Genomic DNA, 23,443 nt, shown 5'->3' on the forward strand with positions numbered 1-23,443 from the left:
CCGTCCGCCGTATGTGTCAGTCGAAATGCTCCGCGATCTTTTTAATGAGTTCATGCTCTGCTAGATTAAATTCTAGCTTGCGGGTTAGACCGAACATATATATAGCATAGCTGACCTGGTTTCGCTGCCCAGGGATATATTGACCAAATCTAACTTTTTGGCCATTAATTCTCTGCATTTATTTATTCGGTATCGCCCCATGGAGCGCGTCGAAAAGATTTAAAATCTATCTATCTCTGCTTGGAGCAGATACCACCAGTTGTGCGCGTCACCTTTTGAGGCTTAATAGATGACGAATTTTGATTCTTGGTCTTCTATTTTTACTACTTAGAAGTGTCTTTCTAATTCCAATAGGAATTTCATAGGCCGTTTGCTCGATAGACCTTTGAATTTCGGAGTCGCTATTTTTACGCGTCTGGCGATATCTGTCGTTGATTCTTTTAATTAATTTTATAAGTTCGTTAGGTTCTTTTGCCTGTGCTTCTATTATTTTCTGAATCCGTATGTACAGTTTAGTTTGAGATGCTTTAGTTTCAACCAATTTCCGTATTTCTTCAATGTCTGAGAGTAATTTATTATGCTGGTTGGCGACAGTGATACAATCAGATTTGACTGTTTCTAATATTTTTTTCATTCGATCGTTGCTTTGTTGTAAAGTCGGTCTTATTATTTTCTCCCTCATTTTTAATTTCTGCTTTCTCCAAGAGCAAGTTTTGTAAAGGTGATAGTTTCGATATCAAATATTTTGATAGATTTCAATGATGTCAATGTTCCTGAATCAGAAAAAGTGGTTTTTGAAAAATGTATGTCGAACACCGGGTGATAGCAGCACGAGTTTACTTATTGCCAGTAAATATAAGAAGAAGAAGAAGAAACATGTATGTCTGTATGTATGTATGTATGTATGTATGTATGTATGTATGTATGTATGTATGTGTGTGTGCGAATATGGTTACCACGAAGACTCTCTAACGTATTTATATTTTTTCCTAAAACTTAACAGTAATTTTTTAAAATTATTTCTTAAATATTATAAATCTCATATTTTGCCCAAAAATAGTTACTACGATAACTCTCGAATGCAATTGTATTTTTCGCTGAAAATTTACAGGTTTATCAAGTTTAACTTAACAAAAAACTGATTAAATTATGGAAATGATTTACTAAAATAAAGCGCGCTTTAGAAAAAAATACATTTTAACATTAATAAATTGAGGAAAAAATTTCTTTATTATAATTTCCGAACGCATTTGTACTTTTTGCTGAAATTTCACAGATTTATTGAGTATAACATAACGAAGAACTGATTGAATTTGGAAGCCATTGAAGTAAAGTGTTTATTTTCTAATTTCTTCGTAATCATTAAAAATTTACTATTTGGCTAAAAATGCTTACCACGATAACTTGTATCTCGCATTTGAACGCATTTGTATTTTTCGTACACTTTACAAGTCCATCAGGTATATTCTTACAAAAACTAATCAGATTTTTTGAAATTTCTCTCAATCATTAAAAATTAAAAAACAATTGTTTTCGTTAATTATTGTTAGTTATGCAGGAACTGTAAACTATCCGTAGTTTTTTGAATTGCTTTAATCAGAGCTATCGATTCATAAAAAGTAATTAATCAGGTTGCGTAATTTTAAAAACGTTCTGCAAAACTGCCTTACCGCCTAGTGTACATAAGTGCGTTGTTGACTCAGTGGAAGAGCACGCGCCTTGAGATCTCGGGAAAGTTGGGTTAAATTACCCTCGTCGCTTTACTTTTGTGCACTTTGGTTCCCAAAAACCCTGTCACAATATATACTTTGATGTTATTAGTTAACAAAATAGAACTTTTCATTAGCTGTTTGGAGATGGTTAAAACTGTAAAAATGTGAGGTTTTAAGGAAGATTTTTAAAATTTTCAAAGTCGGGTAATGTTTTATGCATTAATATTTTCAGTCACATCACTATAAAGTGCTAATTTCCTTCCCCTCTTCCAGTTGCACAATGTACTATTTTTTATACAGTGTGTATAAATAGTACATTACGATACGTGTAATTTAAATGTTTTTTTACACGGCGCAGTTAGCACCCGAGCGTAGCGAGGGCGCTATGCGCCGTGTAAAACTGAACCATTTAAGTTAAGAGTATCGTATAAAATTTGATAGCACAGACTGTTAAAATCCGCAAGTTTCGCCTATTCATGACTAAAGTAGTCCTCATTTGCACCGTGAGATTGGCGCACGAGCGTAGCGAGTTTATGTTTACGTTTACGCATTTTACAAATTTCATTCAACGATTCTTTTCATTGTCACATTCCTTGAAGAGAGCATACTGCTAATGAAGCTGGCAACGGATTTTTAATAGCGGTGGCAAGAGTATCTATGAACTCAACAGTTTTAAACTGTTTGTTCTTTTTACTCGTATCTAAAAAATTTGTTTTTAACTATGGCTCTTCGAGTGAATCGGTTTCTTCGCTAGTTTCTATATTATCTATATCTTCCTCGAGTGTGCTTTGTTTTTTATTACGGATGGCAAGCTCATATACTACAGTCTTCTTCCAATCGAGCTCTTTCTTAGGGGATACGTCGCCCTAAAAGATATTAAAACATATTACATGCAGGCTTGTAGATCGTTAGTTTGCTCATCCCGTCGGTTATTTTGAAAAGTTTGAGTTCGAACGAGTCGAGTCATTCATTCACCTTTCGGAATTTTTCAGTTGTGTGTCGGGAGATTTTTTTAATCAGTTCAATCGCCCCGGTTTCTCGCTCAATCAAGCCGATTAACTCTTTCTCTCTACCGTTGAGATATTTATTAAGGTTCAACGCGTTTTGATTGCAAGTTGTTATGTTACGAACTAATCTCACGAGGTACTAATGATGCCGATCATTGCGTATCGATAACTTCCAGATAGCTTTACATAGGTTGTCGTATCGCGTATGTAGCTGTTGCTCCGCGAGCAGTAATTGTATAAGAGAAATCATTGAATGCTATGTAACTCTGAAGTATATAAAATCAAATTAATTTTAGAAGCATTTCAATCATATCTCCGTACAGTATGTCCTTAGTATTAAACTTTGGTCCCTGTCCGAGAGCCAATGAAACGGTCCAATCAGTGTAAGCCGCAAAACAAGTATGAATAACTAGACCCGAGTGTTATTTAAAGAAGATGTAATCACACCTGACGATCAAAACATATGCCCGGAGCTACCCCTCTCTTCAATGATTTATGCTCGCACGCCATCTACCTACGCTTAGGTAGACTATTATATTGCCGATGCTATCGCCGTATGGTCGGTAACTTGTTGATACCGGCAAGTTATCCGTTGCTGCCTTCTTACCTACCAGATGGAGCTGCTGTCTCATGATATTTAGAAAAGATAGGACTACGATCAGAGCATCCCAACACAGAATAGTATAAATATTTTGTATGAATTCATAAATAAATATACAAACAGAACGACAGAATAACAAAAAATATATTATTCCGGATAGAATCGAACGAAAGAGCACGAAGAGAACCGAGAGCGGCGAGTTAGAGTAGTGGACGTTTCTCCGAAGTCGGCATCTGCATGGATCGGCAGTGCGATCCATGGCTGTCAGGCTATCCAGTTGAGAGTGGTCTGACTACCTTCAGACTGTCACAGACCTCACCAGGAGCTTGCTCTGCGTATTTAAAGGTCACCAATGCGCGAGGAGACCGACGAGTCGATACGTGGCTGCAAGCTGCGCTGACAAAGTCGCGGGAGGCGTCTTGGGTACGCACACGCGTACAATTAAAAGTATGTCTAATTAGTATAGTGAGTTTACGCGCTTGGTCATCTTTGGGCTCATTCGGCGCTCGCCGGTGGGTGTACGTTCGGTACCGCGATTTAGCGATTAGCGAGATCAAGCAGGAAGACTGATCGACATGAGTCAGTCATCTCGTGCCCTTTAACCGAGATATATTGTCACAAACAATTAACATTCGTCATTGTAACCTTTTTTTCATTAAATATAAAATCATTTAAAACCATTTACATTCTTTTATTGATTTATTGCACAAATTCGCCTTTATTCTGAACAATATAAAAGAACTTAATTAAATCATATAATACTCAATTTACTCATTAGAAGTAGGCTTTTATATATAGGTGGTTCTAAAAAGTTGCATAGATAAGCAGATAGTATGCATTAATATAAGTGTGCATAAGCAATAAGAAACATTCAATGATTTTTTCTAATGCGCATAATTTTCTTACAGAGCTATATCAACACGCATGGTGGCTGGTATGTGGTGGTTTTTTACATTGATAATGATTTCATCATACACAGCAAACCTTGCAGCATTTCTAACAGTCGAACGAATGGATTCACCAATTGAAAGTGCTGAAGATTTAGCTAAACAAACAAAAATTAAATATGGTGCTTTAAAAGGTGGTAGTACAGCAGCGTTCTTTAGGGTAATTGTTTAGACTGATACATTTTAATTTTATTAAATTTCTATAAAAAAATATCAATAAGGTATCAAAATTACATATCAAAGGTTGGGTTTGATAACCAAAAATTGAAAAACTCTACTTTGATCATCAGTCTCAGGTAAAATGGGATTTAAGCAAATTCTTGTGATAAAAGGATGAGTCAAATTTCAAATTACTTATCTTCCTTGGCATTTCTAAAAATATATTGAGACCGATAGGAAGAAAATTTTTCATTTTGGTTTTGTAAAGACCGTATTTGTTAAGAATACGGGCTGCGCAAGTGTACAAATAATTATTCGATCAAGTGAAATTAGTTCTTCTATCGAGAGTATGTATTGTTACTAGAATTATGATGTTACAAGTCGGGCTCAAAGCGGGCTAACAAGAAATTAAGAACTTAGATGTCACGCGGACGAAAGTGTGTCCACAGTTTTACTATTGCGGACGGTTAGTGGTCCGCAGCGTTAATGGATCGGACAAGAGTTTATTTAGGTATTCATTAATTAATACATTAGTATTTGAGATAAAATATACAAGTAGAACTGATTAATTGTTAACGTTATGTTTTGGTTTATTGGCAACTGTTCAGAGTACTTCACATAGGTTTGATCTTACAGAGTTCGTCTCTGCTTATTTTACTGTTTGCTTTATAGTTTATGTTACGGTTGTTTAAAATGTCAATTTGTATTTTCACTTGGCGGTCCTTAGGCTTTAATTGCTTGTGCGTTCTGACTCAGCTTCCAAGGGCTCTCCAGTGTTACTAGCCAAGGGACGGATTAAGCGCGCTCCTGAAGTGTTTGGATAGTTTCGGCATGCACCAATACGAACACTGTAACACTGCCGCTTCACCTGAGAAACCACCACGCATGCTACACAAAGTGATGTTTGACAAATGACGCTGTGTGGGTCGGCTCCAGAGTTTTTAACCAGGGAGCCGACGCACACAGCGTCATTTGTCTCCAGGGCGTCGGTGGCGATGCAAGCAGTTGTAAAGTTGAGATGGTAAAGATAGCGGTAGTCCAAATTAAAGCTTATAAAATCTAATATATTTGTTTATCTCAACAGATTTACTTCTCATCATAAGTTTTGATATAACTAGACACCGCAAAATTCTTTTCGCTGACCAATAATCACGAAGATTCTTTCTAGAGTTAACAATAGTGATCTTAAGAATCACAATAAATTTTTCTAAATTCTTTATACACAAATCATAATTGTTTCCAGCTGTGGCTTCAATGATATAATTTTTCATAGACCACAAGAAATATATCTCAAATAATTCTGCAGAGTTTTTAGAGAATGAAGAAGAAATTGGTCGAATATCGAAGCTGCTATCATTATGAGTCGAAGTATCATTTAGAGCATTTTTTTCCAATCATAAATATGATTTGGTTCTAATAACTTTTGAGAACTGATGTATGTATTTTTGACATGTTCATATGAACCTAAAGGAATCAATTGTGATGATAAATCTTCACCCAAATCGCAATCAGAATCACCATCTGAGCTTTTATGGTCCGAGGGAACGAACGCTATATCGGTATGTTGAGTATTTTCGTTGTCATCGTCCTCTTCTACGTAACTTGATGTCCCTCACTCTCCGCCTAGCCATTATTACCTACTTTATAAATTCGAAATATATCGTTTCGTCAAAATATATATTTTGTTAGTATTGCATTCAACGGTTAGCCCGCCACTCAAACGTAATCTTTAACACGGTTTTCAGATTTTTATAACAAAAAACTTCCGTCAGGTTATGCACCCAACCGTCAGGTTGCAGAGTTTGCATAGAACTACAAACTCACCTAAAAAATCAAAGTTTTGTACATTGAACTTTCTTGCTGTTTTACACTAACTAATTGCGGTCTGAGAAAAAAAAATGTTATACAGGTTTTCGTTGTAATTTTTTCCGTAGAATCGATTGGCGTGATCAGATTTGCAAAAAATTGACTTTTTTGTGATTTGTTTAAATAATTGTTTATAAACAATTGCAAAAGACAAAAGAAAAAACACGGGTACTTTTTTCTTTCGTTATGCCCCGTTTCCAATAGTTAGTTTGATGCTATCGAACGTATATTTTGCTTGGGATTTGGCGCAGACACTTTGGCTATCTAGCCTACCATTATTTATTGTCGTTTTACACTAACAAATTGCGGTCAGAGAAAAAAATGTTATATAGGTTTTCACCGTAATTTTTCCCGTAGAATCGATTGGCGTAATCAGTTTCAAAGAAAAATGATTTTTTGGTAATTCGTTTAAATAATTTTTTATAAACAATTGCAAAAGACAAAAGAAAAACACGTGTACGTTTTTTTTTTCGTTATGCTCCGTTTCCAATAGTTAGTTTGATGCTATCTAATCCAGTTTTGGCCTGGGCCTGAATGCGTTAATTCTATAATCAATAATTTTAGGTAAAGCCTTCATCCTGTCAAAAGTTACACGTTTAAATACTAGTGTGGGTTTACGTTGTCATTTCGTCTACGCTTCACCAATTTTTTGCCGGCCCAGCTCTTCTTCAATCAGTTCAAAAGCTATGTCCAAGTAGCTGATTGTAAAAAGAAATGTTAAACCATTAATGGTGATTCTGTAATCCAACAACTCTTCCGATTCGTAACGGGAAAAAATCTATTGATCTCGTCAAGTTGTTCTCGAAACCACATCCAACTGGTAAGTGAGAAAGTGATTTTGTAAAATTCTTGATTGCTAAGTCAGACAACAGAATTGAAATCATTAGAACCAACTGAAAAACTATCCAGACCTATCTGGATAATTATTTTCGTAGGTGTTATTCAATCCAGACACCATCGGTAATATTTGGTGACAACCGTACTTTTTCTGGCCATTCGAGCTGACCTGTCCATCGTTCTGTCATGTTTGACTAGCCATCTTCTTCTTTGTGCTATCTGGACTTAATATCGAGGAAACTGTAATTTTATCTCTCTAACAGAGTCGGTTTATATTAAAAAAATCTGTTAAATTTGGTAGGATTATAGCCATTAAAAGTGTCATCCTCTAGAAGTAGGAGACCAATGGAACTATTTCTCTCAAGATGGTGAATCTAATAAAAATTCACCGCTATAGCACTTTTATTGAAAAGCGTAAGTTATAAGCTCATATAACTCACTGCTTTTTATTAAGGTTGATATAAAGTTTTCTAGGAAACGTTGTATACCGAGATCCCTCATCATATAATACAGAAACATGATGCAATATTTATCACAAACATCAAAATAACTACTTTGTAGACAAACAGTACACCATTTTATCCTTTTGCAATTTCTATTAATGCGATTTACGTGATCGAGTATGTGTGGTAATACACTAAAACTATCAAAATACCACCCATCACCACTCTCAGACTCACATATATATCGCCATCCAATGCATACCACGTCTTTTATGGCTTTCCGTATTAAACATAAAGGTACATGGTTTTACCCATATTATCGGAATCTGATCTGCCGTAAGAACTTCAACAAAATAATGTGTCATTTTTTGAAGATTCTGGAGAATATCCAGAGAGTTCATTATTACAGAGGTAGTAGGGTTAGGAAAAACATGGTTCCGCTGATGTAGTAATTGTGTCCCTACTGCTGCGTGTATGCAGCCAGCTCTTCAATATGCGTGTTAAGAGCACATTTAAACCATAAGTAGCCCAATTTGATATCATGTTGAACACAAGACTTCTCACACCAAGGCAATCTGTAAAAAATTGTACAATTCTTTTCGTGCTCCAAATTAAAGATTTCACGAGTTGTAATCTTATTCAGCAATTTTGCCTTTTCCTCTCCCTGTACATAAATTTTACCTACTATTTTGCAAATATCTTGCAAGTCTACACTATGTTAAAGCAATAAAATGAACAATTTTGTAATAAATTTACCTGAACTAGTAAATCATTCCGGAATGACAATTCTTTCATACATAATTTATACATTAGACTGCCACAAAAGAATGAAAAAGAAATTAGATTTAGTTATTTTTTTCAATAACAAGTGGTTAACAATAAGTGACCATTATAAAACATTTCACATAAATCAGCTATATTCACATACAGATATGAAATTATATATATTTAGGTCATTATTTTAGTAATCAATTATTAATAATGTATGTGTATGTATATACCACACGACATAGTAAGATTGGTCCAGATATGTAAGATACTGTAAATAAAAATATTCTCAGAAAAATATGATAAATATAATTATTTGTATTCTTAATCTAAATTATTTTATAAATCATATGCGACACATAGATATATATGCATCTTTAACATACATTATCAGAGATGATCTTTAGATTAGGTCGAGATAAAAGGTATGCTAAAAAAATTATTTGTGCAGATATGCTATTTTTTTTAAAGTTATTTGTTTGTGAACATAAAATGACAAATGCTGTATGTATTTGTATCACAAGATGTGATCTGCAGATTTGGTCCAGATGGAAGGCATGCTGAAAATAATCATTTGTGCAGATATGCTCTTTTTTAACGCAATGTGTTTGTGAATATAAAATTTCGAATGCTGCATGTATTCACGCATATCACAAGATGTAATCTGCAAATTTGATCCAGATAGAAGTCTTGCTTAAAATAATCATTTGTGCAGATCCAACGTTATTTTGTGATACAGGGGGCGTCAAATGTGCTTAAACGCACGAGGTGCGAGAAAAAGTTCATTTTACGCACACTGTATTGAAAAATATTCTAAATACTGACTTATTCAATAATTTAGATAAGTATTGTATAATATAATAATTAAATTAATTGATCTTTATGTAAGGATATAATATATGAATTTATATAAAATAACATCATTATTCATACTTATATTAAGCCCTAGTGGAAAAAAATTCTGCACATAACAGTTTTTATCTGAATTGTTTAAACTTAAACAAAAGATAACTGAACAAAACAGAAATTTTTAGCAGCAGAATGTCGGAATAGAAACAAACACAACAGTTATTTACAGGTAATATTAAGTTTTCTCAGTTTTCTTCAGTTAACTGCAGATGGTACCAGCGTTTTACAGTTTCTAACAGTTACGTTAATTTGATTCTATTATGTTGTTAAAGGCGTGTTTTTAAAAGAAAAATCAGTAGAGATGTAAAAGTAACTGTTTTGATTGGAAAAAAACTACTAAATGTAGAAGATTACAATCATAAAAAAAGAAAACTGTTTTAAACTATTAAAAAAACTGTTGTCTTTACTTATTAATAGTAATTGTTTGTTGTATTCATTTTTCTATTAATTTACAAAATCAAAAAATTTTATTTAAAAAAAAAACTGAAGCCAACTGTGGAAAACTCTACTTAACTAAATAAAACTAAAGACAGCAGAAGATTATTGTTGTCTGTGTCTTAATTTCCACATTTTTTTGCTGTAATTTGCAGTTAATAACTGTTTTTTTAGTTGTTTGCATTTTTCTCTTCCGCTAGGAATTTAAGATATCCTAATCATTTAATATAAAAGTAAATATTGTATTATGTATTACATTGGAGTACTGAATATAAATGTTATGATTGTTACAAACTTACAATTTACATTGTATTATAAATGTAAATAAAAAAATTTTTAATTAATATTATTTTATTCTTATATTTTGTTAATAGAATTGATACTTTTATCAACTAATAACAAAGAATTTGAAAATATTTTTTAATATTTAAAATTTATTTCCATTTTATTCTATAATTTTAAACCGGTCCTGTGCACTAAACTACTTTTATAGAATGTTATCTGTATTAAATATATTCAATTATACTTGACAGCATTTAATTTTCGTTTTTGAAATCGTACTTTCGATTGGTTAGAATTTATCGATCCGGCAATCTGATTGGAGCATTTCAAAAACATTCAACAAGAATTAAAAACCATCAGGTGTACATCTAATATTTAGCAGTATATTTAATTAAGACACGTCAAATAATTAAATATCATCTTCTACATAAAATTAATTTGCTTAAAATTATGTCTAAAACATCATTTCCAGTTCAATTTATTCAAATCATTTCAATTCAAATTAAAATTTTTCTAACTGTCACATTAGTCCCAACATCTAAGAACTTTTCTACCGTTTTATTTTTTTTGTGCGCCAATATTGTGATATTTTAATGTAAAGATTGAATTTTGTACTTTTCTGGTTTTTGTCATTAAACATTGTATAACTTGGAAGGTAGCATCATATATCACCGCGTGTACAACATTCATTATGGATTAACCTCATGATCATTCTGACATGTTGGAGGAATCCTAGTTGGATGGTCGGTGAGGAGAACTCGTAAAAAATTAGGCACTGATATTCTTGTTGTAACACTCTATTTATTTGTTAGATGTATAACTCGGGCGACGGAGCTGTTGCTGCGAGAGCGGTCGGCAGGAGAGAGAGAGAGTACTTTGCAGAGCACGCGTGAGTACCTAGCGCTGCCCGCATGGTGGCGCTAGATTAGCCCTGTAGTCTACTATAGACGGCAAGCGGCGCGAAGACTCGCCAACACTCCCTCCCTTCGGGGCGCTTGTCCTCCTGTACGTCTGCGTTTTTACTCTCTGAACTTTACTCTGAATTAGTTTCTCCTTGGTTTCCTGTATCTGAAATATGTACAAAAAATCTTATTCGTCTGATATATATATATAAAAATAAAACTCTGAAAATTATAATTAAGTGTGAATTTCTATGTTCAATATTTTATCTCTGAGGTATTTATGAGTATCATTAGGCAGAGGTTCAGTCATAATGTCTGTCACATTGTCGGTAGTAGATATCCATTTAACTCTGATTTGTCCCTTTAGGACACACTGTTTTATGTAGTTCTGTCTCCATGTGTTTCTGCCATGTGACTTTTACTCCCTGTCTTTTCTCTGATTTGTAGGTTTCTCTGAATTGTTTCCAGATCATCATCAAAGTTTTTCAACTTGTGATTTCCTTCCATCTGAGTGCAGAACCCTGTATATTTGTTATCGCACCACAGGGTAACAGGATACATAGTTTTCCCTGTTATATCTCTAATAGCTTTATCCAACGATACAATTTCTTGGCAAGCATTGGTCATTGCCAAGGACTTAGCTTGGCAGGTAGAGAGTGATACGTAAACTTGTTTATAGCTTCTCCACATAATTGAGTCGCCGTATAATTTTATTACATATCCTCCAGTTGAAGATGAGTCTTCACAATCTCTGAAGCTAGCGTCTGTCATTGCTTCCATATACTCATTTTCTGCTCTGAAAATCAAACCTATATCTGAGGTTCCTCTGAGGTATCTGAAAATCCTTTTACTTCCTTCCAGTCACTTTCAGTGGGTGACAGCTGTTTTCTTGATAGAAAGCTTACTGCAAATGCAATATCAGGTCTGGTGGCACCTGCCAGATATAGTAAGCTTCCTATAGCTTCCCCATACGGTGAATGAGTTGCTATCTGAGCTTCTTCTGAATTTATGAGTTCTCTTTTTCGAACCTGTCTTGTAACCATAGGTGTTTTCTGTGGCTTACTATCTTGCAAATTGAAACGTTCCAGACATTTCTCTATGTACTCTGATTGTGACAGTTTTAATGTTTTCTGATCTCTGTCTCTGGTTATTTTCATGCCTAAAAATAATTTAGGTTCTCCTAAGTCTTTCATCTGAAAGGTAGAACATAATTTTTCTTTTATCTGTTTTAGTTTCGTCTGATTGTTGCCTGCTAGAATGATGTCGTCTACATATAGCAGTAATTCTACCATCTGATTTTGTAATCTCCACGTGAACAGACATGGTTCATTTATGTCCTTTTCTAGTCCAAGTTCCAAAGCAACTTCTGAGAAGCGTTTGTTCCATCGCTTGGGACTTATTCTGAGGCCATACAAGGATTTTTGGAGTTTACATACTTTATTTTTCTTAATGGATGGGTCTATTTTTATACCATCTGGTATTTCCATGAATATGTCATCTTCAAGCGTTCCATTTAGAAATGCTGTCTTGACGTCCATCTGATAAGCAGTTAAATTTAACTTATTAATGATTGCAAAAGTCGCTCTAACGATTGGTAATCTTGAGACTGGTGCGTAAGTTTCTCTGAGTTCATATTCTTTTCTATCCTTGAATCCTCTGATAACTAATCTTCCTTTGTAAGTCGTCTGACCGTCTTCTGAGATTTTCCTTTTGAATACCCATTTGGAATCAATGATGTGTGCCTTTTTGCCACCTTTGTCTAGCTGTCTACTATTGTCCACACATTGTTGTCTTCCATAGACTTTAACTCTTGTTTTATTGCTTCTGACCATTTATGTTTGTCGTCTGATTCAATAGCTTCTTTATGACTGACAGGATCTCTGTTCGTTCGTACTATAAAAATATGTCCAAGTTCATCTTCTTCTGAGTGTGTATCTCTGGTTTCTCCAGTTGGAGTAGATACTTGTGGCAGATCGTGATTGGTGTTTTCTACTTCGACTACTGCTTCTCTGAGATGTGTCCAAGTTCGTCTGTTTGTCTTGGCTTTTCTTTCTAGACAAGGTCGCTTTTCTGGTTCAGGTTTCTTAGCCTTTGAATCTTCTGAATTTTTGTCATCTGCTTTTCTCTTCTGATTTTTCTCTTTCTCTGATTTTGATTCTTTTGGTATATCTGGTTGTGTTTTGACAACATCTGTTGATATTTCTAGTGTCTCTGATTTTTCTCTTTCAGGTCAGTTTTAACACATCCCTATACACCAGTTTTTCATTAAATCTCACGTGTCTGGATGTAATGAATCTCTGAGATTCTGAGTGCCACAAAACATAACCAGTTTGAGAATATCCAACCATGATTGTATGGATTGCTCTGTCTGAAAACTTGTTCGTCGCATTCGGTATTTTGGCATAGGCCAAACATCCGAAACGTCTGATTTTGTCTAGATGCATGTTTCCATTTGGAACCATTTTCTTGATTGGTATCTCTGAATCGATTCCTTTGTGTGGAGTTCTATTATAGATATGGACCGCCACTTCCAAAGCGAGTATCCACATGCTCTTGGGTAGACCAGAGTCTATTATGAGCGTTCTGATTTTCCACTGTATGGTTTTGTTAAACCTTTCAGCGGTTCCATTATGTTGTGGAGTGTAAGGAGGTGCGAACTCTCCTTCAATTTTCTCCTTTTCCATAACTTCTGAAAATTTACCTCCAGTAAATTCAGTGCCATTATCCGTTCGGATGAAACACACTTTTTCCTCTTTGCCCAGTAAATTTCTTGTAGTTACCAAGAATTTTTCTAAGCAATCTCCAGCTTCACTTTTGTGTTTAGTAAAGTATGCTTTGGCAAATCTGGTGTGATCATCAATAAATCCTATTATGAATTTATTTTCCCCAGGATACGAGACTGGTTTAATTGGTCCCATTGTGTCTGTGTGTATCCTTTCTAATGGCCTTATTGCTCTGACTCTGACTTCTGAGAACGGCAGGTTTTCCATTTTTGCTAGGACGCAAACTTCGCAGTCTGTAATGGACTTGTCGAATTTTACCTTTCTGAGTTTATCTTCTGACTTTTGTAGCAATAGTAAATATTGCAGAGAAGCGTGACCTAATTTGATATGCCAGAGCATTCCTTCGTTCAGCTTCTTTTCTTGTTTATCTGATTTGTTGTCCACATTGTTTTGTAGATATTTCAGCATTTCTTCTGACGAGTCGTCTATATTTAGGATTTTCCTGTTCAGAATTTGTTCATCTAAGTTTGTATCACAAACTTCTCTCTGACTAGATGAATTTGATTCTTGTACAGTTCGTTCTTGCTGCTTCTCCCTCCCAATCTCAGTCGGATTCATCTGAGTTCCCTCTGATGCGTTAGTTTCATCTGATTCGTTTTGATCCTCAAGATCCTTGATATCTGACTGAGATTGCTGCAAGAACTCGTCTACCGAGACTATGTTAGCCGTGCATGAATACTTATCGTAGACTTCTTGTTGCTCGTCTGATTGTTCATGTTTTGCTACGTTTAAAGAAATTATCCAGTTTGGCTTTTCATACGTCCCAGCTAAATACTCTTCGTCTGAATTTTTATCGTAGATTTTAAGTATTTTATTATCCAAATAAATATTCAAACCTACGTCTGCAAAACGTCTGAGAGAGATCAGATTGTCTGAAATATTTTTGGCAGAAATTACATTTGTCAAAATTATTTTGTTATTCTCATTTGATTCTGATTTTAAAATTAAATCTCCTTTGCCGTCTATAGAGATGTTTGCAGATTTATTTTTATTTGCACTTCTGATATATTCGCCTGAACTTTTTCTGTAGTTACTTAAAATTATGCTCTTATTTACTATATGCTCTGTTGCGCCAGAGTCCGCAATAAGTACTAGTTTTGTAGGTGTTTCATTAATTATATGTGTGTTGTTACCTGTTAGCATCGCTTTGACCTTGTATCCCTTCTTCTGATTTCGGCCTGGTGTTTGTATATCGACCTTGCGTTTGAAAGATCCCCTTCTTACATTATTTCCTCTACCTCTGACATTATTATAACCACCCCTTCCTCTGTTACCTCTACCTCTGAAGTTATTACTGTTGTGTTTGTGTTGTGTGTTTGTGTTGTTATATGTATAAGATTTTACATACCCATCTTTGGGATTGTCCTTATTTGGACAATCATCCCCTTTGTGTGGAGCTACAGCCTGGCAATAAAAGCAGTACCATAGATTGTACTCTTTAAGAGGACAAAAGGCTGCTCTGTGTCCCACCTTATTGCAGCGATAACACTTGTCTGTGATTATCGCCTGTTTAGCTGCAATTTTTTGCCTGTCGTCTGATGGCTGACCGTCTGATTTGCGTCTGTCTGATTCCAGCTGTAGTATCAAAGTTTTTATGTCATCAAGGCTCATCTCTGATTTGGTTGCTTGAAGTCTGATAATATTGGCCGATCTGATTTCTTTAAATTTTATACTAACAGCTTGAAAGAACGCCGATCTTATCTCTTCCTCCGTCAGAGCTGTTTTGGTAATACAATTTTCAAAATCTCTGATAATAGAGTCAAAACGATCGCAAAATTCGTTTACTGATTCTCTATTGTTCATTTTGAGACTATATAATTTTTCTCTGACTGAAGAATCGGTAACATTGGCCTCTGCTCGTCTGAACTCTTTGATTTTATTGACTATTTCTAATGGGTCTTTTATTTGTAAAATCTTATTATGGTAATAATCATCTACGCGACTTATTAGAATGTCTCTGACTTGGTCTTTTCTGTTTTGTCTTTCTATTACTGTCTCTGAAACGTCTGATTGTTGAGAATCATCAAGTATGTCTGCAAGATTATTAGTTTTTAATTCAGCATTTATATTGTCTAACCAAATGTTAAGTGGTACTTTTTTTGTTAATTTATAATTTCTCTTTATGTTTATTTTTGAATTAGTTGCGTCTTTGAAATAGAAAACTATTTTGAAATAGGTCGTCTGAGTTCATTACAAGCTCTGCTGAGGTCGCCTAATGCACTTGTTCCGTCTGATAAGTTTGTTGAATTGATATTGTTACTAAACTCTGTCTCACTTATGTCTCTGAATGTGGAACTGGCAGGGTGGATAATTACCTCTGAAGTTAATTTTCCTATTTATTCTGTGAGTTTCTGTATGACGGTGTTTAGGTTGTCGATATTTTCCTTCATATCGAGTATGGCTACTATTTGATCTCTGATTATTTCAGCATGATTGTCGAGTATATCGGAGTGTCTCTCGAGAGCATTCTCCAGATTATCCATTCTCCACTCCATTTGTGAGTCAGTAGGTTGAGACTTTCCCTCCATATCTCTTTTTGGGGGTGTACCCGAGGGTGTATACCCTTCTATATCTGAATCTGTATTATAAACAATTTCTCTGATTAGCATTCAATTTTTATTGATTATTTGAACTCTGAATTTTAGGCCTAACATCTGATTCTGAATTAATTGTTTATATTCTGATTTAAAAACACTTTGTACCTTGGTGGATATTCAAATGATCGTCCACTTGATTTTCGTTGCCTTCGTTGGCCACCTCTTTCTCATTTGATGGTAATGGGTCTGAAAGACTCCAGTCAGACATAACGCCTCTGATGTTCTTTTCCTCTGAATTAAAGGTAGAATGCTTACTCTGACAGTTTTCTTTGATTTCTGCCAAGTTAGACCGCACTGCAAGTCAAACCAAGCTTGAAAATCAAGCACTAGCACCGCGCCTCCCGGACGTGCTCCCTCCCAGTCTAAGTAAACGAACGCAATTCACTTAATAATTTGCGAGGGGGCGATCGCACACGCATATGTCGTCCAAGAAACCACGAAAAAAAAGTGTAATTATCTTTTGATAATTTTAAATTTTATAGAAATTCAAATTCACTGCACCGCCGTTTCATTGAAATTTCTATCAAGGCGTGTTTTTTTTAAATTTATTCGAGTGCATCTGAATACTAATAAGCCAACAAAAAATTGAAGCTTTTTGATTTACTCGAATAACTCTGACATTCTGAATAGGAGTGAGAACGATATAACTGGAATTATTTTTCTCTGATTTTATTTATTACATATATACACCGATAGCCAATCTAATCCGTTACGTCTGATTCTGATTAGACCATATATTTTGAAACTGAAAAGGAAAAAAAATTTACGAGAAAAATCCGTGCGTGTAAAATTTGTTTTGATTCCGAGAGAGAGAGAGAGAGAGAGAGAGAGAGAGAGAGAGAGAGAGAGAGAAAGAGAGAGCACAACAAACCGCGCGCTCGACTCTGACGCGTCGCTAGTCGCGGCTCACCTCCCCCCGATTCCCGGAATCGGCTCGTGCAGGCTTTTGCCGGCGAGCGTTCGTGCGTTTCGTTGTCGCGCGCTTTTGTCTCGTGTTGAGACTTTTGATTTTCTATAACCTTCTGATCTATTCTGTAATTATTAAGACACCGCACTGTCTTTTCCTACTATTCTTTACGCAACTCTAATTTTTCATGTCGATGCGGTAACACAACACACTCCCGAAACCGATCAAAAATTAAACTTTCTTTTGCTATATCTGATTACTACTCTGACTACACCTTACAAAAGCTTGTACTTACGTTTTCTTCTGAAATGTGTCCTCTAGACCTCTGATGCGTCTGATTTGTTTTCCTCTGAACAAAGATCAAAAAGAAAAGCTTCTGAGACGTCTTCTTCTCGGTTCTTCCTCTATTCCAGCGAGCTGGCCCACAACCTGTTGGAGGAATCCTAGTTGGATGGTCGGTGAGGAGAACTCGTAAAAAATTAGGCACTGATATTCTTGTTGTAACACTCTATTTATTTGTTAGATGTATAACTCGGGCGACGGAGCTGTTGCTGCGAGAGCGGTCGGCAGGAGAGAGAGAGAGTACTTACCTAGCGCTGCCCGCATGGTGGCGCTAGATTAGCCCTGTAGTCTACTATAGACGGCAAGCGGCGCGAAGACTCGCCAACATGACCCCTAGAAGTCGTCTACTGGAAGTAAACATATTCTTTTAGTACATTTGTTGTATACTAAGTGCGTTGTATGATAGATTATGTCTCGTCATCCGGAAGGTGATTTTGACATCTGCGCATCGTCTACTGGAAGTGAAAATATTCTTCTGGTATATTTGTTATATACTGAATGCGTTATACTATGTACCATGTCTCGTCATCCGAGACGTGATTTTGACACCTAGACATCGTCTACTGGAAGTGGAGATTTTCTTTTAATAAATTTGTTTTATACTAAGTGCGTTGTATGACAGACCATCTCTCGTCATAAGGAAGATGATTTTGATACCTAGACATCGTCTACTGGAAATGAAAATATTCTTCTAGTATATTTGTTATATAATGAATGCGTTATACTATGTACCATGTCTCGTCATACAGAAGGTGATTTTGACATCTGCACATCGTCTTCTGAAAGTAACAATTTTCTTTTTATACTTTTGTTATATGCTGAGTGCGTTGTATCATAGACCATGTCTACTGGCAATGAAAATATTCTTCTAATATATTTGTTATATAATGATTGCGTTATACTATGTACCATGTCTCGTCATCCGAGAAGGTGATTTTGACATCTGCACATCGTCTACTGAAAGTAACAATTTTTTTTGGTACTTATGCTGTATACTAGGTGCGTTGTATCATATATCATCTCTTGTCATAAGGAAGATGATTTTGACACCTGGACGTCGTCTACTGGAAGTGAAAATATTCTTCTGGTATATTTGTTATATACTGAATGCCTTATACTATGTACCATGTCTCGTCATACAGAAGGTGATTTTGACATCTGCACATCGTCTTCTGAAAGTAACAATTTTCTTTTTATACTTTTGTTATATGCTGAGTGCGTTGTATTATAGACCATGTCTACTGGCAATGAAAATATTCTTCTAGTATATTTGTTATATAACGAATGCGTTATACTATGTACCATGTCTCGTAATCCGAGAAGTGATTTAGACACCTGGACATCGTCTACCGGAAGTAGAGATTTTCTTATAGTACATCTGTTGTGTACAAAGTGCGTTGTTTCACAGACTATCACTCGTCATAAGGAAGATTATTTTGACACCTGGACATCGTCTACTGGAAATAAAAATATTCTTCTAGTATATTTGTTATATAATGAACGCGTTATAGTATGTACCATGTCTCGTCATCCGAGAAGTGATTTTGACATCTGCACATCGTCTTCTGAAAGTAACAATTTTCTTTTTATACTTTTGTTATATGCTGAGTGCGTTGTATCATAGACCATGTCTACTGGCAATGAAAATATTCTTCTAATATATTTGTTATATAATGATTGCGTTATACTATGTACCATGTCTCGTCATCCGAGAAGGTGATTTTGACATCTGCACATCGTCTACTGAAAGTAACAATTTTCTTTTTATACTTTTGTTATATGCTGAGTGCGTTGTATCATAGACCATCACTGGTCTTAAGGAAGATTATTTTGACACCTGGACATCGTCAACTAGACATAAAAATATTCTTCTAGTATATTTGTTATATAACGAATGCGTTATACTATGTACCATGTCTCGTCATTCGGAAGGTGATTTTGACATCTGCACATCGTCTACTGAAAGTAACAATTTTTTTTTGGTACTTTTGTTGTATGCTGAGTGCGTTGTATCATAGACCATGTCTCGTCATTCGAAAATTGATTTTGACACCTGGACGTCGTCTACTGAAAGTAGAGATTTTCTGTTGATACATTTGTTGTATACTAAGTGCGTTGTATTATAGATTATGTATTGTCATTCGGATGGTGATTTTGACACCTGGACATCGTCTACTGAAAGTAACAATTTTCTTTCTATACTTTTGTTGAATGCTGAGTGCGTTGTATGATAGACAATGTCTCGTCATAAGGAAGATAATTTTGACACCTGGACATCGTCTACTGAAAGTAACAATTTTTTCTTGGTACTTATGTTGTATACTAAGTGCGTTGTATCATAGATCATCTCTCGTCATAAGGAAGATGATTTTGACACCTGGGCATCGTCTACTGGAAATGAAAATATTCTTCTAGTATATTTGTTACATAATGAATGCGTTGAACTATGTACCATGTCTCGTCATACGGAAGGTGATTTTGACATCTGCACATCGTCTACTGAAAGTAACAATCTTCTTTTTATACTTTTGTTGTATACTAAGTGCGTTGTATCATAGATCATCTCTCGTCATAAGGAAGATGATTTTGACACCTAGACATCGTCTACTGGAAATGAAAATATTCTTCTAGTATATTTGTTATATAATGAATGCGTTATACTATGTACCATGTCTCGTCATCCGAGAAGTGATTTTGACACCTGGACATCGTCTACTGAAAGTAACAATTTTTTCTTGGTACTTATGTTGTATACTAAGTGCGTTGTATCATAGATCATCTCTCGTCATAAGGAAGATGATTTTGACACCTGGGCATCGTCTACTGGAAATGAAAATATTCTTCTAATATATTTGTTATATAATGAATGCGTTGTACTATGTACCATGTCTCGTCATACGGAAGGTGATTTTGACATCTGCACATCGTCTACTGAAAGTAACAATCTTCTTTTTATACTTTTGTTGTATACTAAGTGCGTTGTAACATAGATCATCTCTCGTCATAAGGAAGATGATTTTGACACATAGACATCGTCTACTGGAAATGAAAATATTCTTCGAGTATATTAGTTATATAATGAATGCGTTATACTGAGTACCATGTTTCGTCATCCGGGATGTAACATTTAACGATGCTACACGCTTATTTAGTTACTACACTTTTAGCCTACACATTCGTGCAATAGCTCGGTGCTTTGAATGTTTGTGAATAATAAAAAATAAACGAAGGGAAAATAAAACTTTTAGAAAATGACCTGGGGTTAAGCGGATCTAAATTCTAAAAGATAGAGAAAAGGGTTAAATGACCCATTTATCCAAGCGATAGTTATAGAAAGGAAAAGTTAGGATAGTAAAAATAGATTTTTACTTACTTTTTGGCGCTGGCTGCTTCTTTGGTACTAACGTGGAGGGATGAAGGCTCTTGTTAAAAATAGCAACAGAACACTCACAAATTCAATTAAATCTACTTTATATATTATATTAAAAATACAGCCGAGCGTACTTGGCGCAAATCTAAAACTACGCGTACAAGTACGTGGATCTACTATCGCGTACAAGTGCAAATCTAAAAACTACTGTGCTTACTTCGAGCCGGGACCGGATTGTCGAACTAGAAAGATGTTTCGCAGCACGAATGGCCTAGAGTTCTCCCTTCCCGATATTGTTGGGGTTGCGTTCCGCCTAGATGCCGAAAAGGAGCGAGTGAGGGAAGCCGTTATATTTGAGCTTTCCCTCACTTACGCCGAATTTTCGCATCTCTCCACCTACGCAGCATCGGTCAGGCCCTTCGGTCCGCCTACGCCCTCTCCTCTATGACTGTGGTTCGCCTATACGTCGCTTTCGATGCGCACGCCAATTTGTATAAAATTTCCCAAGCATTTTATTTATCTTTAATAAAAGTTGAGGAGAGTATTGTATAAATATTTCAATATTATAATTTTAATGCTTGTGAAATTTTCTACAAATCGGTACCAAACAACTATATATAAAACTTAGTAATGAAGCTCTTCTGCGCGTTAGTTTAAGAAAATATTATAAATAAATGAATTTACTATTGAATTTACTAATACAATTTATACATTTCATTTGTTTACAGCTTCAATATTTATTCTAACTCCTTTTTTATTTTTAAAATTTAATAAATTAGCAATGCATCGTTATAACAACCGTAGCTTCACACCGACCGATTATTATAACTCTTCAAAATGACATACTTTACTGCAACAATCGTAGTTTCACACCGACCGACTATCGCGACAAAATATGATAAAATTAAAATAAACAAATAGACACTTGATCCATTCATAAATTATGCACAAGAAGCGAACTGTATAAATCGAAAAATATACAGTTTAGTGCCAAATAATTAATGAATAAATCGCGTTATCAGTTTGTAAAATTATAACTATACTACAAGCTGCAAGCAAACTATGCATTTATATACTTTTATGTAGAATTATCCCACTAAAACTGTTGCTAAAAGCGAACGTATGCGATTCGAAAATTTCATAGTTTATACAACAGCCTGATTAAAAAATAATTCTATATAAATATTTCCAATTGACAAAAATAAATATTCGTATTTTGAAAAATAGCGGAAAATTCCGGGATCGGTACACAGCTGCAAGCGTGCGTATTTCCCAAAACTGTCCCTGCAATAAAAAAAAAAGATCCGATGTCTTAATTACGGTCGCTCAAGACGCTGCCGATATCTTAGGCAAACGCAGCTGCTCGTCATAAAATTGCGCTTGGTCCGTCACGCCGAAAACTTTCTCGTACCGAATAATGCACAGAAAAACTTTACTATTGCTATTGTAGTGCATCCGCTGATGTCTCTCGCCTACGCGCGCAGCTCAAGAGGTTTACGATAGGGCTATCTGTCCCTCGCTTTCTCTCTTCAGGCCCGCATCTCCGAATTTGCTCTGGACGAGCGTCACGTACGCATTTATGTTTTAAAAATTAAACTTTAAAAATTTTTAAAAATATTGAAAAATTCGCACGACGTGACACCCCTTGCCTAAAATGATTGTTATAAGGAATAAAATGACGCAAGAACAATCATACGCTTTAGCTTATTATCTATACTTAGTTTATAATTTTTTTAGAATTTTAATGCGATATAAAAGAATTATATAGAGATACATAAAATTAAATTAATTAATTGAAATGAAATAAAATTTAATTTGTGAAATAGCCAAACATTGTCAATCTGAACTGCTAATCTTTTAATGAAAGATTCATTGCAAATTAAAAAATGATTTCCCATCGTTTTTCGGTTGAACATCTACTACTTTTGATGTGCTAGGTTCTGACATTAACTCGAGTACAATGTCTTTATTATCGTTGTCTTGATTCTGTGTTTCATTTGTTTGACTATTAGAATTTGTTTTGCGTGAAATCAAATAGTAGGCCAAGGTATTCCATATTGCTCCGAGTATGTGGTTTCAACATCCATATATTTGATGTTATGCATATCCGTTTATACACATTCCAATATATGTATGTGTATATATATATATATATATATATATATATATATATATATATATATATATATATATATATATATATATATACACATAAGTATTGATGATTTGAAATATGATTATTGCTGCAATTATTCCTGCACTAGCTGTTCCAAAAGAAACTAATTTACTCCATATTCTTCCCCAAGTTGACTCCACTATCTTCGTTACAGCATCTTCATTCATTTCGTTCTTCTTCGTTCGGTATTGGGTGTCCGTGTAATTCTCTTGCTATATCATTTAATACTGCTGGTTGTTCGATTGGAAATATTATTCTCTCTCTTAGTTTTTCTAATTCTTGTTCTGTATAGATGCCACTTGTAGCAAGTTCTCCTGGACGGCATTGTGCCTTCGACCCGTGTTGATTAACCCAAAATTGATTAACATTTGGCGCTGTTAGAGTGCTAGCAGAATGCCTG

The 23,443-nt window shown here is 35.0% G+C and overlaps 1 protein-coding gene and 1 long non-coding RNA gene across 5 annotated transcripts in view; one reads left to right on the forward strand and one right to left on the reverse strand.

The window, feature by feature from the left end:
• Positions 1-23,443, forward strand: part of LOC107980680 (glutamate receptor ionotropic, kainate 2) — a 602,400-nt gene that overhangs the window by 317,189 nt on the left and 261,768 nt on the right. For all 4 annotated transcript variants that reach the window (XR_004227195.2, XM_031927147.1, XM_031927149.1 and 1 more), the window contains one exon: positions 4,229-4,427. Coding sequence is in view for 3 of the 4 variants with exons in the window: in XM_031927147.1 (XP_031783007.1) it covers positions 4,229-4,427 (199 nt within the window). In the remaining variant the exon portion in view is untranslated. The remainder of the gene's footprint in view (positions 1-4,228; positions 4,428-23,443) is intronic.
• On the reverse strand, positions 10,990-15,179 carry LOC116416889. The gene is made up of 2 exons (XR_004227196.1): positions 15,000-15,179; positions 10,990-11,034 (listed from the first exon to the last, which is right to left on the reverse strand). It is a non-coding gene; the product is annotated as an uncharacterized LOC116416889 (long non-coding RNA).

Source organism: Nasonia vitripennis (genome assembly GCF_009193385.2).
Source record: "Nasonia vitripennis strain AsymCx chromosome 3 unlocalized genomic scaffold, Nvit_psr_1.1 chr3_random0012, whole genome shotgun sequence".
In the NCBI taxonomy this organism is placed as follows: Eukaryota; Metazoa; Arthropoda; class Insecta; order Hymenoptera; family Pteromalidae; genus Nasonia; species Nasonia vitripennis.